The 17,794-nt window shown below is 44.0% G+C and overlaps 1 protein-coding gene across 2 annotated transcripts in view; it reads right to left on the bottom strand.

Annotated features, from left to right (window-relative positions):
• myo1cb (myosin Ic, paralog b) overlaps positions 1-12,095 on the bottom strand; it is a 44,960-nt gene extending 32,865 nt beyond the window's left edge. The window contains exon 1 of one of the 2 annotated variants that reach the window (XM_076282637.1): positions 11,948-12,095. In XM_076282637.1, the coding sequence (XP_076138752.1) occupies positions 11,948-12,037 (90 nt within the window). In that variant the 5' untranslated portion in view covers positions 12,038-12,095. Of the gene's footprint in view, positions 1-8,663; positions 9,161-11,947 lie in introns of those variants that run through there. The other variant, XM_076282639.1, reaches the window with a different exon arrangement.
• Positions 12,096-17,794: the final 5,699 nt, after the last annotated feature.

Here is a 17,794-nt window from a genome sequence, read left to right as displayed (position 1 = left end):
AAAAGGGCAGAAAAAAAACAGAGGGAAGGCAGGAGAGCGCTAGTCAAGCAGTGATGTCACGGCACAAGAATGTCAGCCATGTGGGCGTAAAAGAGCCGGTTGAGAAAGAGAGTGAGGGCGAGCGAGTGACGCAAGAAGGAGAAGAAGAAAGAAAGAAATAGATGGCGGCTGAAATTAGACGACTTGAGATAGGGGAAGCCCCAGGGCCACAACGCAGGCAGAAAGAGGATATGACATATGTAAGGTTATGATGTAACACTCAGTGGGCCAGCAGTGACCCTGAGAGTCATCCGAGTCATGGATCACGTTTAGATCAGTCCTGTGGTAGAGCGGTGGTGCTCGGCCTCTCCCTCTGACTCTGATTGTCTCACTGATGTGGCTGCACCTAAATCCCCCTGAGTCCCCGGGTTTGGTGAATCACCCATGGCATGCCACTCGAGTGTGAGAGTCTGCTTCTCTGTGTTAAACTGGGAGCGAAGCCCTTTTTCAGAAGTGAGAACTTTCCAGACACAGTGGAGTGGAGCATGACTCACTGCATGCACAGACCCTTTCTGCCTTATTGGAACAAAGAGAGAGAGATGACAACCCACACCCACTTTTAATCGAATGCTGTTTGTCAAATGCCTGCGAGTGGAATCCTGGCCTAATCAATTGTTGCAACAGGAGGGAGGAGGAACGTATAAGAAAACACGCACACAAACTTAGAGCTTTTCACTCTTGCAGACGCCACATCTTTTTTTTTCCCTGCCTAGCCAGCACTCTGGTTTCCCAGGCATTTCCTTAAGTGTTCCATAAAGCGATTATTTCTGACGGCCCGTGATTTCACTCAATTACTCCGGCTGGGATATGGGGGGGGGTCAGTCGGAGTCCTAAGTTGGAGAGGCGGAACCACCAATTACTTGATTGCCTCTTTCGATCCACAAGCGAAAGCGCTAATCCATCTTGAAAAGGTGTTAGTGATGAATCACTGAGCTGACGTTGTATATCTTTTGAGGAAGAGAACGCGAGTCCAAGAGTCCAGGCTGGTCTTAAAGTCATCTTGGCTGCACATCAAAGCCAGCTTGGCCATCTGGTACCTAAATATACATTTAGTGTTTAGTATGGAAACCTTACGTGAATAAACGACGGATATAATTATACATAAACTATGTACTGTATATATTTTGGAATCTGTAAATCTGACACAATAACACATAACAAGATACATAAAACAGTTGCAAGTGTGATACTACAACTCAATATATTTTTCAAAAATAGTGTTTATATGTTAGTTAAAGCCTAATCCAAAAAACTAAATGAAGTCCTTTCTCTTTAGGAAGGATGTTGTGGCTCTCATTGCTTGCACTGGAAACATTTGATTTAGCAACTGGCTCTGGCTGCTCAAGTGGATGCGGATGTCCTCAAATCCTGCCAGTTCAAGTTCAGCATCGAGAAAGCCTGTAACACCACAAGCAAGATTACCTTCTATGCCTTTTTAATGGCGCTTCTAAACCAAGAGTGCCTATTCTAGACGACATTCCTCAACGCCAGTCTTTTATCTTCCTTTAGTAAACCAAACATGCATTTACACACTGGCTGGCTGGCTGACTCACTATGGTCACAGTTCCAATCTGAGGAGCATACAATGAGATGTAGATGTATGTTACACACACTGAGTCACTGGAGGGGGAAGGCCAGTGTATGCCAGAGTATTGGCAGCCAACCTGGAGGAGGTGAGGAAGGGAGGGGCACTACTAGGGTACAATGCATTCTCTCGGGGTAATCTCTCAGCCCTCAGCCACTTTGGTCAGTGATTGGGGGGGGGGGGGGGGGGGGGACGAGATGGGACATGCAGCTGAAGAACTCCAAGCATCTCACTCTCCCAAATCCCAGCGGACCGTCAAGTCTCTGCCCTTCCCTTAACCACCCCTACCCCTCCACACACACACACACACACACACACACACACAACCCCCAGGCATGCACTGTGCCCCCATGCTGCCCCTCTGGGCGGGGACTCAACTCGAGTGAGTCTCGCACTGCTAGAGCAGCTGTGGGCTGGCAGCCGTCCCTCCCTCCCTCGTCTCCTCTTCCTCCTCCTCCTCCTGGGCGTATTAATACCCTGCAGGCCTTATAAGGGCAGGTCAGGCAGCAGCGTGCAGGGCAGGGGGTTCCCACAGCACTACTCGTCGGCATGTTCCACTCCTCTCTCGACTGGGAAGGAAGATGGAGGGATGACACCAGCTCTCAGCTTCCTGTCCTCTTCACTCCTCTTTTTCACCTCTCATTCAATTCCAATGCTCCATCAATCCTCCTCTTTTCTTCTCTCCCCCATTCTCCTCTCTTTCTTCTATCTTTTCTTTTCTTCCATTCTCCCCTTATTCTGCACTGTCACACATTAGCACACATACAGTAGGTATGATGGGACAATAGCAGGGTATAGCTGATGTAGTCTCCTGCTAAAAGAAAGCTATTGTGCTGTCAACGCTGGATTAGAAACACTAATTCTCTGTTGACATAGCACAGGCATTGGAAGTGGCTTGCATAAGACATCCATTATGATTTTGCCAAATGTCCACCATGGGCCTTTCCTGTTTACAGTGCTCATCCGTCTTCCACTGATTTGTGTGGTGAAACAACCACAGTTCTAGACAAAACACACAATATTCGATTTCACACACAACTGCCAATTCTCATACTCCCATTTCCCGGGTTCTTTTAATAATCATCCAAGATACACACCCACATATGAATGGGCATATGTCACTGAACCACACAACCCTTTAAAAGCTTCAGAAGAGTGCTATTGTTAGTTTAATTATTCTATTTCTAGATAAAAGATGTGTGTTTTGGCTAAATTGTATGCTGCATGCGTCTACTCCGTCCAGTGGAAATGCCTTTGACCGTGTCCCAAGAACCGACAAAGATAATTCTCTCTGGCGCAGTGGGTTGCTGGACAGCCAATACCGCTCAGGGTCAAAGTCAACTTTCAGTGAGAGTAGCTGGTTACAGGTAAAATAAAAAGCAAACAGTCACTTTATTACTACAACAGTCATGCTCTTTCCTGAAAAGCTCGAAGACTTCAAGTTTCTCAAAACTTAATTGAGAGACGTAATTACTTTGCTAGGACAAATTTAGATGATGAGTGGTTGCAATCTATGGCTGTAAAAACACAGCATGTTGTACTCACTTCATGCTTAACTATGAGTGATGCTAGGAGATTGCTGTGCAGCTTTCATTGAAATATGGCAGAAGAATCCCAAAGGAATTCTTACAGGGAGGAGACTTTGGGCTGCAGCTCCACCGCATGACACTGTGCTAGGCGTTTCAAGAGCACGCACTCACAGCCACATTACAACATCACAGCAATTTTGCACAACACAACTGTTGCCCAAACATGGAATCATCATGGGGTCAAGCAGAACACAATGCAGCTGCTTCTGTCCTCTTTTCTCTCTCTCACACACACATACACACACACAGACACACACACACACACACACACACACACACACACAGACACACACAGATACACACACACCCACACAGACACATAGGGATGTCTTTCAGCAGACAGATCACAGGGTGATTATTATTATCCACTACTGACTTTTATGGTGCTCTACCACAAAACAATAGCACTCTGAGCACGGTGCCGCCACACCAACCCATTCTGCAAATAACCAATTACCTAATGACAATACCCACTGAGTGAGATCTGGAGATGCTTTGGGATAATAACATTCCAAGGCTGAGGAGGACAGAGGGAGAGAGAGAGATACTGAGGTGTCTGAACTCATTAGCAAGCTACTGCCACTTATAATTCATGGTTGACGGATGGCATTCTCTAAACTGGAGATTCCAGTATTGGGATCATCCAGGCCTCAAGTGCAGGTATAAGGCCCCAGTCTGTTTTCTGAGATTGATGGTGTTAGAGTGGGAGTTGAGCATAGGGGTGAAGAAGAGCGCTGGCAAGAAGCCCTGGTTTATGCATACCCCACTTATCTTCACTGTGGTATCAGGGTGGCATTCCATTACCTGCTCTCTCTCTCTCTCTCTCTCTCTCTCTCTCTTTCAAAAGGCCACGGCGGATGAGGTAATTGACCTCAGAATGCAAGCTTTATCCTGAGCAAATGTCACAAAGCGGTTTTGGTCAGAAAACAATGATTCCCTACTCACATTGTGAATTCTGAGGGAAACCTCCTAGAAAGAAATGAATGACAGGGTGTGTGCTTTATTATCAGTTTAACGGCGTACACAGACTGACACAGAGTGCATCTTTCACGAAGAATCTGACAGCAGACAGTGGTCACAAGATCCATGTCTGGGGTCTGTATTCAATTTAGCCTCGATAATTTAACCTCACTTCGTTATGTGTTAACATAGCCTAAGTCCTAGCAGGTCTGCACTCCACCTGTGGATCTATACTACAGCCTACATGCTTCCCTTCCCATCAGTCTGCTGCTCAAAGACACCATTCCAGAGATCCGGCAGTGGAATTTCCCCCCTTTATAGTGGAGGAATGTCTGGGTTCCATCCCGCTGTCCTGGCTGTCCTGTTTTGCAAGATGAGTTAATGGTCTGTTGCACAACTCTCCCCAGCTCCGCGCTGCTCGCATAGGTGGGCCCTGTTTAGCAGTGGCTCTTGGGCGCGATCTTCTCCCTGTCAGTCAGAGTATACGCTGCCGATGGATGCTCCCGCCACCGGTGTCGCCACAGACACACACACACATGCGCGCACACACGCGTGCACACACATACATGTACACAGACACGTACACAGACACAGACACAGACACAGACACAGACACAGACACAGACACAGACACAGACACAGACACAGACACAGACACAGACACAGACACAGACACAGACACAGACACAGACACACACACACACACACACACACACACACACACACACACACACACACACACACACACACACACACACACCCCTTCCCACCCACCCAGCTAGGTGTGACACCAGTTTCACTCCCCATCAGTAGATCTCTCTCGCCCTACCTCCCTACTCAGTTCATTTCATTAAGGTGGAAGCCAGGCCACACCCGGCAGGGATTACATACAGTGCTTATCGCTAACCACTGGGCCCGTCTGGTTAAAGGTTAACATCCACAAGGTCTGTGAAAGGAGGGCAGTCAGAGTCAGTGCTTTCTCCGCTCCCCTAATAAAGATAGATAGGAACCGGGGGAAAAAAGACAGACTGGGGAGAGCCTGTGAACTTTGCCATGCAAGTGTCTTGGGTGCTCAACAGGCAGGGTCGCGGGTGTCACGGTATGTGCATAATCAGAAACAGCAGGGGGTAGGAATCACGACCACACAGCCTCCGAGGTCTCTCAGCACAGTAGGGTGATTTACACATGGGGAGAGAGTGGGAGTGAGAGCGAGGTTTAGGGTCGGTATCAGTATGGTGTGTTCTGTGATAAGAACTAATGGTGCAAACTAAGTGAAAAGGGAAAAGTTCACACACCTCACGGGAACACACTACGGGTAACACCATAGGGAAAGAGTTTGAGTTTCCTCTCCAAACACCTACCTGCTCCATCCCAGTGGTACTACGGATAGGCTGAAATATAAAGGGCCAAAGTTAATTTTAAAAAGATAACAAAAGCAACATACCGTATAGCAATCTACTGTAATGCCCACCATACAGCCATGTCTGTTTCATATTCTACTGACTCTTCACTGCAGTCACCACCAACTGTCCACTGCTGCACTATTAACCTCTAATGTCTGCTCATAATACAAACTGCTGGGTTTCTATGATTATGCAAAAATAAGTTTTTATTGATGGATCATTATTCCCACTCTCAGAACCCATCAGGGGTTATAAAGCAGGAATGTAACATGAGTGGGATTGACTCGTCTGAACGCTGTTCTGACAGTTTCCAATTTGACAAAGAAGTTGCCTAGATATTTCTATCAGCTAAATACCGCAAAGCCAGCCAGAATGAAACGCAGGAAAACAGAAGTCTCTCACACAACCTCAAGTTAGTTGAAGTTGAGTGTATCCAGTGTGTGTCTGTGCACATGTGTGTGTAGCACCGAGAGTAACCAGCATAACAAATTCACTTAGCGTAATACACAGTAGTGGTTTCCTCACATAAACGTGAGTAAGAAACATGCACAGGCATTGGTCATAGAGTTTGACACTAATAGACAACGTACGCTACACAAAAAAACTGCTGTGCTGACTGGTCAGTTTTACACAAACTGTTACACTCTGAATCACCAGGACTATTTAAACACAGTGGCAGAGTCGTACGGTACACACACAGTCCTTTTTTCCCCTCTCTCCTCCTCTTGATGCGGAGCAGGGCCACGACCAAGGGTGGGGCCCTTTCTTCAGTGGGAAACTCTGAGTGGAAAAGCCACAGCTAAATGGAGTCAAACTGCCGATCCTACGGCAAGCCTGTGACTCACCACAGGACACACTGACAAACGCTCCTTTCCCAGCCAAACACACACACACACACACACACACACACACACACACTGTTTCACCCTCTGCTACCCATATCTCCCGTATGCTTCAAACCGCTATTCTGTAAACACACGGCCTTGCCTGTAGTTTAGAGTATACACCAAGCATGTCCATACCACCCCATATTTTAACTCGGGAACACACTCTCGTGCAATCCTCTTTCGGCTATTCTCATATCCTTAATTTAAGATCACATTCACCATCTTATTTACGTAAAACATTGTTTTACTTACTGCCGTTACTATTATGAGATTGGCAGTTGGCTGGTTTAAGTGGGTATGAATGACTCCGGAGAGGCTCAACACACGGTAAACAGCAGAAAGAGAAACCCATTTTGGCAAAGTGGTGACTAGATCCTGGCAGTTTCCCGTCAGAGAGAGAGAGAGAGAGAGAGAGAGAGAGAGAGAGAGAGAGAGAGAGACAGCAGCCAGGTGTGTCCTGTCTGAAGTCTCTCGAGACCACCAAAAAAGTTTTGACAGCTGCTTTTGACAGAGCAATAGAGAAGCTAAGGCTTACAGTGTCCTCAACAGTGAGATAGAGAGTCGATTTGTACATTACGTACGTAACAGGACAATGGGAGAGATTTCCCTTGAAAAGGCACTCTATGACTAAAGCATGGTTCAAAAACTGTAAAATCAAACCAACAGTAATCTGAGTTCCACTGACCTTTGCTGCAGTCTGCGGCAAACTTGACTATGCGGTAAGAGCTAGGAAGATTCCTAACACTTGAGAAACAGCTGGAAAAAAGCTCGGCCCAGCACAATCCTTTTTTCAGCAACCAAAACCAGACAGAATCTGACTATAATGTCAGTCTGGCGGCAAACAGCATCTTAGTGCCATTATGTAAAAGCAATGCTGCACAGTCCATGGACTTTGCCTGCATTGTTATGGAAAACTCTATTGACATTGTTCCATTTAGTTCCAACTCAATTAGCAAACAGCAACAACATTATTTGACAGAGCTGACATTGATTGCGGATCAAAATTAGCTGCTGACAGCATGGGGTTACAAACAAGACCAACACATCCTTAAACTGAATTAACGAGAACATAAACAGTAATGTGGAAAGCTGGGTGGGAGATGCGGACACGACCTCAAAACGCCCTTGATATGTCACTACCACTAGCTTGCAGATGACACAACCTTCCATGATGGATTTATTTTTTCACTTTTCTTCCCTTTCTGCTTTCGGACTTTTGAATTCATATCTAACCATCAGTAAAACATCTACTGTGCTTCATATGACATGCCTACAGCACATGTGTGACAGAGGGGGAGGGGTCCACAGTCCACTGAAGAACAGCATGCCAGGCTGTTCTCTCATACACAGCTATAGATTAGATACATACAGATATGACTTATGTGGGGAGGTTAAAGACATTCCACAAACTGAAAGATAATCCAACACCACCCAAAGGGAGTGCATTCTCTCAGTAAAGAAGATCCATCAGGTCACTGAGTGGCCATCAAGCTTGCCATAACTTAAAGCAGTTTGCTGAAAATAGAAGTCAAAGTGGTTTGCAGCATGAGGTGGAATGATGCCAGCAAAATAGTGCTTGCCATGGCAAACTATGGAGAATCGTTTACAGACACTCACATACACATCCTCGACTTTGTCCAATATTCAAGTGATGTGTTGAATGTTGTATCGGTAGCCTACATCAATTCACTTATGTCTAGATATAGGCTACCCATCGCAATAAGTTGAAAAGCTCGAAGAGCTGAAATGCACTCATGGTAACATGGTAAACTTTAAGTACCAATAGGTGTGGTTGAGTCCACCCTATAACGCATAAGCAATAGTAGCCTATACGATGAAGATTAGGGTCAAATAGGTCTGAACACCTTACCCTGTGTTGTCAAACAAAGTTACAAAAGTGACACGAGACATAAATGACCTGAGAGTCATTTGAACAGACTCATTATTCATGACACCAACCCGTCATTCAAACTATGGCGAAGCAAATGTTGGCACTATCCATATGATATGACTCATACACAATCACTACATCGTGAAAGACCTTATCGTGAAGAACGTTCTGCCGATCATGTTATAGCATATTTCATTCAATCGTAGATGCAAAGTCCTAAAACGCTCCGAGGAGGCTACCAAATCCTGAAGCGTGTCACAGCATGTCGTGGGTGAATAAGACATTCGCAAACGTTTTCATGAAACCTACCTTATGAAGTTCTGTTTCAAGCACGACAAATGTGCTTCTCCTAAATTAAAAATGTTCTTCACCGGTAGATGGTTGATGGCAACATTCATGTGAATTTCCTTAAGTACGTGGAACTATAATATTAATCCCGTCGTCCTGTCCTTCAGACGGTCCTCAGAGACTTGTGGATAGTCCCAACACTATGCGTCCTTCTCTTACTCCCCTTTCCTCATAGGACTTTCCCTAGGCTACTCTACGAACAATGACAGCTTAGGTTAATATATCACACTTTAATTTTGACAGACCAGTCCTTGCTCAGCTGTTTCCTCGTTATTTAGAAAAATGCTCAAGGCACTTGCACCAATAGAAAAACAACAATTTTGTAGCTAGTGTAGGCTATAACTTACAACGCTTTACAGTTGGCTACATATAATGTACATTCTTTAGGCTACTTTTGGAGCTCGTGGAACAACTGCTCACAGTATCTCTCCTCCCTCCCTTCAAACATTACCTAAGACTATCTAATACCAGGAAGTTCTTCAAACCAATCCACGCTGTGATGATATCAAGACAATTCAAAGCTATTCGTGTAGCCTTGGCGAATAACACCTTAGGATGAGCTGAACAGGTTTTTTCTGTGATTTCTGCATTCCCCCCCCCAGCAGTTGAAATTCGTCTGATGTCGTTTGCAGATAATCTGTCTTTAATGGCAGCCTATCTGTCACACTCAGAAAGATTTTCATAGCCTGTTGAACTCCTCGCATGGCCATTAGCGGGCAGGCCTTTCTTTTCATTAATAATCTATAAATATGGACATAAAGTTCCTAAAATGAATAAAATTGTTCTTAAAGTGTTATCTGTATGTGTGTCCACTGTTGTAGTAGTAATTAAAGTACTTAAAACATTTTTATTACTTTTGTTCAGTTTTTATCTAGGCCTATCTCTTATCTATCTATCATTTTAGCAGAGTAAAGTTATTGTGAAATGAGCCTCTAAAGACAGATATCAACACTTTGGATTCACCCTTAGTGGCAACTTTTGTCTGGTATGGTTGCATTATATTACCCCCTGCTGACAAGACCACTGTTACTGCAACTGTATACTTAACCATGGGAACTGAGGCCCAAGGAAGGAGGAAGATGTAGGCCTACTGTACATCCAATGTTTCAACAACCTTTCAACAGTTGAATATTTATGGTCAATGAAGTTTGTAAACAAGCTGATAGAGACATTGTATGGCTGAACCTGAGACTTTTTTATCCGGTCTATATTAAACACTCCACTGGTTGGTTCAAATCAAGAGCAGTGCATAGATAGGCTAATCAATACCGTGAAGGTGACCCCTGAGGCCGAGGCAAGCCTTCACATAGAGCAGCGCAGTACTGTAACCCAACACCACGGTCACTGGATGAAATGATCAATACTGTTTCATCACAGATTTGTTTTAGTCAGCAAGTGCACACACCACAGCCCTGCATTAAGGGTGGTTGCACAGCAAGCAAAGCAGAGAGGAAAGGTTACATCCTGTTGACAGGGCAGTGCCGGACAGACAGGCTGGACTTCAGGGTGTGTTCCGTCTTAACAGACTGTATGGCAATGGTTATTTATCTATGTTACACAGCAGTGTATCAATAGATTTACAGAGACGAAGCCACCTAAGGAATCTCCAACATATTTTACAGGTTGTGCCACAACTAAGTAACTATGTATCATCAAATCCTTAAATCTCTTATCCCCTGCACCCACCCTCTTTTCCTCCTCTCTCTCTCTCTCTCTCTCTCTCTCTCTCTCTCTCTCTCTCACACACACACACACACACACACACGCACACACACGCACACACACACACACACACACACACACACACACACACACACACACTCTCTCTCTCTCTCTCTCTCTCTCTCTCTCTCTCTCTCTCTCTCTCTCTCTCACACACACACACACTAGGGTGATGTGACCTTAGAGGAATGTTAATGAAAATATTCCACTCCTGTATTTTAGTGTTTCCTGTGCATTCCAGACACATTCCTTCCCAAGCCATTACTATTTAAATACAACCAACTAACTGCATGACTCCCTTAATATTATATACATAATCATCCATAAAAAAATAGCCTGTGATCCAATGTGCAGTCATTTCTAGGCACTATTACACTGCTTCTAGTGGTAGCCTACCTAATGTCTTAGCTCCTTCCCCTCTACAATGTAAAGAAACCCTCTGCCTCCAAGATATCTCCATGGTAGATGGCTCCATGGAAACTCCTAAACAACAAAACTGTCTATTAAAACATGCTGCAGTTCTTTTTTAGTCATTTGCCACCTGGCACCCATGCTTGAATAACACTTTTCACAAACTATCTGACAAATGCTTTACCCAGAAGAGGATCTTTAGCACTCTGCCATACCACAGATATGAAGGTAGGTTGCAGTAAACAATATTTTGGACGCTATGTATCTCTGTGACGTTTCCTAAAGTTCAACACTATCTGTTATTTTGACTTGATGGTCCAGGGAAAGCCAACATCCTGCATTCTTTAGATTGTGTTATTATTACACCCACCTCAATGTCATTTGTCTCCTTCATACCAGTATGAGGAAATCGTGGAGATAGCAACTCAGGGTTCGATGCACTGTACATATAAAAGCAAACGTTTATGCTGCCTGACTTTCACAGAACACCATACTTTTGCTCTTTTAATCTCTTCAGGCAACATCACATTGTCATTCACATGCTTCTCATCCATACACCCAACATTAAAGATCCACTGTGCACTCACCACCTGAGGCTAACCAGCCTGATCCAAGTCAAATGGGAGTGGAATTGATTTATCTCCCCCTACAGGGAGCCGAGCACATGGCAGGCCATCTCTACATCACAGCCCATGCAATGTCAATTTCCTACATCTTGGTTAAGCTTCATCATACTGAGTGCTAAGGGCGTACCAAATTTGTCTTTAACCGACGAAAATGCCCTGCTTCTACCCACAACAGCATAGTAAAATACCAGGAGTTCTGGGTATGCAACAACAATGTCAGACACTCCATTATTCTTCTCTTAAGTCAGCATGGCACCAACATGAGTTATTATTTTAAGGTAAAAGATAAACTACATTGCGTTGCTTTAATTAATATACCCATTGTTGTTTCACACAGAGCTTAGAACCCTGAGATCTTAGATCTATTGATAGGCCTATGTGTTAATGTCACCTCAACAGGCAGATGCAGAACCTTTAAAAAAAAAAAAAAACGGCATATTAATGCATCTGTGATATTCTAAGGCACAGAGTTATGAGTGAGCTGACCTTGCAGTTATGGCAGTAGCTTTCTCCATTTTTTCCGGGAGACAGGATGATCTCCCCCGTGGGGATCAGCTGGATCTTCAGCTCCATCATGTTGACTGTGTTCGCTGCTGTCCCTGTCCTTCCACCCCGGCTGTTAGTCACTTTGGGGAAAAAAGCCTGCACGTGCGCCTCAGTGGATCCTATGTGTTCAAACGGGAGAGGGAGAAAGTTGGCCGACCACGAGAGCAGAACAGAGGACAATGAAACACTCGTAAAAAGAAGCGAGGATCACAGCTGCAGGCTGTCCAGTAAAAGGAGAGGAAGAGTGAGTGTTGGGGAGTGAAAGAGAGCGAGGGACAGAGAGAGGGGGAGAGTAAGGAGGTGTTACCTGTTGCTGAGCAGGCGGCGTTTGCACGTTTCCTCCGAAGCTCGGGACATGGAAAGGGTCAGGGTCTCTTCCCACTGCCAGGCCAGCCTCTGCAGAGTAATTGATGTCTCGCCTCGGCCCCGAGCCCCCATCTGACTCGTGAGCGTGCACGCTCTCTCTCTCTCTCTCTCTCTCTCTCTCCCTCTCTTTCTCTGGCTCTCGCCCGTCAGCGCTTCCTCCAAGTTTCAGCATCCTGTCTTGCACATTCCCATGGTAAACACCGGAGGAACTGCGCTTCCCCTGGATGTGCAGTAGGGGAGGCGCGCATAGTCCTCCCCGCATGCTCCTTCACATCTTTAACAAAAACACAAAAACAAATAGCCACCACTTCTCCCCACAGGGAGGACTAAATGTTTATATTGGACGTCTGTCTGGACTGCGGGGCTGGGGGGCCCTTATGCCACTCATTCAGCCTACATGTTTGACGGACAAATGTGAGAACAAATGTGGGTGCAACCTTTGCTGACCCCACAAATTTGACTCTGAAAAGGGTGACCTTTGCCTCCGAAATTTTTGGGATTGATGGCAGTGTAAAAAAACATAATCAAATGAATATATATATATATGGTGTGTGTGTGTGTGTGTATTTTTTCATTCATTCATTCATATATTGAATATATATGATATACTGTATGTCAAAACAAAACAGCTGACTGTGTCATTTTGTGATTTCCTCTTTTCCAGCTGATTTGTTGCTCATATTCTGACTCAGACATAAGCCACATTTACATGGAAATGGAGGAGTTGTGGTCATTGTCTAAAAAGCCTGTGTGGTTACTGGCCAAGTGTGAAATTATTCCGTCTCTGTTCCTCATTGACCTGCATTATGTAATAGTCGCATAAGGTGTGAGAGCATCCTCCAGTTCACAAGAGCTGGCCACTTGAGTCACACTCTCCACTTTTGCATGGGCTTCAATGCAATGCGTCTATGGCCCAGGTGTTGGACTTTTTTATTTGCTCTTGAATAAGGTACAGTGTGTTCTGTCCTTGCCTACAATATATGGGATGGTTAGCTATGAGCACGTGAAGAATAGTCTGTCTCTTGTGTGTGGTACTATCTGTGGCAGTCGGTGATGGGTGTGCCTAGGGTGTGTGGATTTGGAAAAGGGAGGAAGTGACAGCGACACACATCCTCTGACCTGTGACACGTGTTTCGAGAATTGGCCATTTTCTGGGCATCAACAGGAAATGGTGGCCTTGGTGTCCAAGAGCAACAGGTCTTCTGACAGACTAAGCGTGACTATAAGTGTGTAAAACACAAACTGGTTGGGAATAATGTCATTTGGATACATGAGGTTACATTTACTCTCATTGGGTCAATGTCCAAGTTCCCACTGATATGATTTACATCTCAAATGATAGGAATAGCTAATAAGTAACAAAAGCCAAGATAAAACCAAGTAGTTAAGGGTCAGAAATCAAACAGAGAAACCTTATCACCAGGGGTGAAGGCCCAAGAGCACACTTCCTCCTGATCCATCTTAGAATAGCCCACTCTGTGACTCAGAGAAACACACAGAGACTCACAGACCACCCCACCCCTCCCCATCCTACTACACACGTACACATTCTTCAGACATGCCTCAGGGCTCGCGCTGCTTTTCACTTAACCTTCAGTTCTCTGTTAATATTTGAATGTCTGAATGTCAAAGAACTACACAAGGCAAAATATAAAAATGCGGCCTCAAAATGAGCAGGATGAACTGAAGACTAGTTCTTGAGACAGCTGTGCCACAAAAGCAGAGTGAGCTTGCATGATAACCACCACCCAAAGCTTCTAGGCTGACTGGACAGGGTGTGGGTACCACTTGTCCCACCGGCGTCTGAGAGGCAGTGCTGGACTGACATCCTGTTTGTGAGAGAGCTCAGCTGGAGGGAGAGCTATTAGGGCAGAGTAGACAGGATCGCACAGTTGGCTGGAGGTGAGGGGTATGGCAGAGACCAGCTCCAAAAGACAGTCAATCAGAGTCAGTCTACTATGGGGTTGAGCCCTGGGAGAGCGATCTGTGTCTATTTTTAACATTTGAAAAGGAAGTCAGTAATATTTTACTGCCATTCAAGTTCCTCCATCTGATTCTGCGTACCAGGCAGCCCCCTCAAAACCCAGAATTCCACAGTGGGTTCCAAAGGAAGGAAGGACTTCTTGTGTTACTTGAGCATCTGTCGAGTCCAAGTGCTTCATAAGTAACAAAGGAATGCATTGGATGGAAACTAAATAAACACATACCTGGACACTTAACCATCACTAAAGGGAAATTGCATAACTGTCTCAGAGACTTTCTAATGAGGAGACACTCAAAAAATCCTCCTTAGAAATGCATGGGGTTAGTTTGTAACGCCAATATCCCACCCCTTCCTCGCCAAAACATCGACATGTGTATACATTGAGCCAATCATGTGATGTGATGTGACTACATTGAGCCAATTATGTGCTGTGTTGTGCAAACACCGTGCCAATCATGTGAACTTGCCGCTGGAGCACGGTTGGTGTTGTGAAGCCTTGCGCATGCGCATTTCTGCCGAATAGGATGCCCGATGAGTACCCAAAAAGCGTTGCAATATGGACGCCGAGTGGAGGGACTTGCTTAAAAGGACTTTGACTGTCTTTCTCAGTAAACCAAACGTGTCTATTAGCCTATTTGACTGAAGTAAGGCACAAGTGAAGTGCCTAATATTTATTTGACTATGTTGCCCTCTTCTGGTGATGGGAACTGAGAGCACCCCCCCTCCCTCCCCCCAAGCTGAGGCAATCACTAGACTTGTTTGATTCAAATGTTGACTTTGTATTTACATGCAGGGGTGAAAAGGATGAAAGTTTAAGTCAACCAAGATATACAGTTTCGTTGCCTATTATCAGGATGCAGAGGAAAATCAAAAAACAGAAAGTGAAAAGGTGAATATGTTTTATGAACTTTATGTGAACATTATGTTTTAGACATAATTTGCCTTTAGTTTCCAATACAATATTGAGATTTTTGAATTGTGATGCCCATGTAACAAGCAATAAAGTGTATTGGTATATTCAAATAAATAGTATTACAAGAAACAACTAAATCAATGTCAGTGGATAGACGAACATGGCATGGAACCTCTATTAAATTCAACAAACCATCATCAGTGCCATACACTTTTATCTAGCAGCCACAGGTCTGATAGACAAGACAAAGTGAAAAAGACGACACAAACTAAAAAGAAAAAGAAGATCAGGAAGGAAGGACGGAGTGACAGGGAGGAAGACAAACAACTGAAGCGTCCAACCACAAGTCCTCTGGTGTATGACCCTGAGGTCAGCTCTCACTTACATTTGCTTTCTCTTGTTTCTATTCTGAACCATTCATCTGGCCTGGTTATGGAAAGATTATGTGAGTATTTTTAAACCCTGAGAGAAACTATTCTCTGAGCCAAAATAGACCAAAAAAATAGATACACAAATCCCCAGCCAGCTCCATGAAACATCCTCATCATGAATGATTCATAGCCGCTTAAAAAAAAATTGTTAATGTTTGTTTTAAATATTTTTGGTCAACAAATCCCCTTTATACACAATTCTATAAACACATACTACTGCATACGTTTACATTTAAGCATTTCACAAACAATTTCATGCAGACAGACAATACAGATGAGGTGTATAACCTCAACTTTCCAGTATAATCAAACCAGGGTAAAGCCCTGTCTTCATGTACATATAGCACAGGAATGGGAGCGCCGAGATCTTGTGTGTTCCAGGTTGTTTTGCAGGAACTGCTCCTTCGCCACCCCAGCAAACCTCCAGATGGGGAAGAGTCGCTGGAGGAGCTCCGCTCTCAGCTTTTTGAGAGACAGAAAGCCGTAAGATATCTACCAAATCCCTCCACATAACCAGGCCACTCAAAATCACAAAAACACCAAACAGTCATGAACGCAAAAACAGTCTTGTTTATATTATTGCACTAGTATGCCAAGCACCAATCAATCAAGATAAGAACCTGCCTATCCAAGAGGATATGTCGTTTTGAGCTTCCAATGGACTTGCAAGAGTTGGAGGGTATGCTATAAATGTGTATTTGTTAGTTATTTGTATTCAGCATTTAATTGGCTGCAAAGATGTGTTCTTCTTACCCTTACTCTTGTCTAAGTTCTCTCCCCACAGAACTACCTCAGGAAATACTGCTGCGTGTGTCAACGCAGGAGAAATGCCTACCTGAAAGTCTTCACAAAGTTTGATAGCAAACAGAAAATGCTCCTCTCTTTTAAGGTAAATTATTTGAAAGCACACATGCACATGTCATTTCACATTTGTTTTATTCTATTTTATATTATTTAACTATATGCATGGAGTCTTGCACACCTGTGTGAATCTTCAAGGCATATTGCTTCTGCCTTCCTTGCTCTAACCTGTAAAGCACTTTGGGTCAACTGCTGTTAGTTTAAATAAAAGTGACTTGACTTGACTAATAACATTATGTTTAGTCAAGTTGAATGCATGAATATGTAGTTGGAGACAGTCAGACAGTGTAAAAGTAATTTAGTTAATATTTTGTGGATAAATTGGGTCTAAAATAAATATAAAGCATTGTTATTGGTGAAAGGTTGTTTTATTAGTATAATTGTTCAAAATTGATTCCATAAAGATTTATTTTTTTGATAATAACTACATTTTTATCATAGAGACACAAAATATACCCCAAATTATAAAATGATCAACACATGCAAACACATTTCAACTTCAGACTATGTAGTTTTCTTGAATTGTTAAACCCTGATTGAGTAACCAAGGGGAGAACATCTAGTTAACTCTCACAAACACCTTTCTCTGCTAGGACATGGAACATGCCCTGAAGGACTTATACTTGGGGAACATAGCTTCGAAACAGTTCCAGTGGCTGATGGATTTATGTGATGTACACATACAAACAGAAATTGACTGTGAACTCTTCTGTTCAATCTGTGCCCTCTCTGAGAGAATGCTATATGCTGACTTTGCGTAAGTAGTCTGGTGACCTTCGCTGAAATGATTCTGATCCAGGATTACCAATTAAATAACCTTTTCTGAATTCTTACACAAATCTCAGTATACAGACAGTACATTTAAAGAGGTCTTGTCTTGACACATGGACTACAGTATTATCATAAGGACATCATGTAAGGTGTTCACATATTAATGATAACTCACCACTAGTATGGCTCACCTTGTTCCGTCTGCTTCATGGTGGGTCAGAATGGATGACATGGAGGAGGCTGATACCAGACAAAAAGAGCTGCTGGAGGAAGCGGACTTCTGCCGTCTGCTGGCAAAGTTCCATGGTTATAACATTGCACCAGCGCTGACCAGACTACTCCTGGAGCTTTGACTTGGAACTGATGCTGTTGGCTGTGTTTACCTCAGTTATTGAAATGCTAAGCAATGTGAACATATTTCAACATTTAATTGAATTCTTCCCGGGAAGTGTCATTATGTC

Source organism: Alosa pseudoharengus, unplaced genomic scaffold, assembly GCF_046254945.1.
Source record: "Alosa pseudoharengus isolate Yale_2024_CS ecotype anadromous, Long Island Sound unplaced genomic scaffold, YU_APseudo_1.1 YU_APseudo_1.1_scf_13, whole genome shotgun sequence".
Taxonomy (NCBI): domain Eukaryota; kingdom Metazoa; phylum Chordata; class Actinopteri; order Clupeiformes; family Clupeidae; genus Alosa; species Alosa pseudoharengus.
Note: the sequence above shows the minus strand (reverse complement) of the source record. Positions and strands in the feature narration are given on the sequence as shown.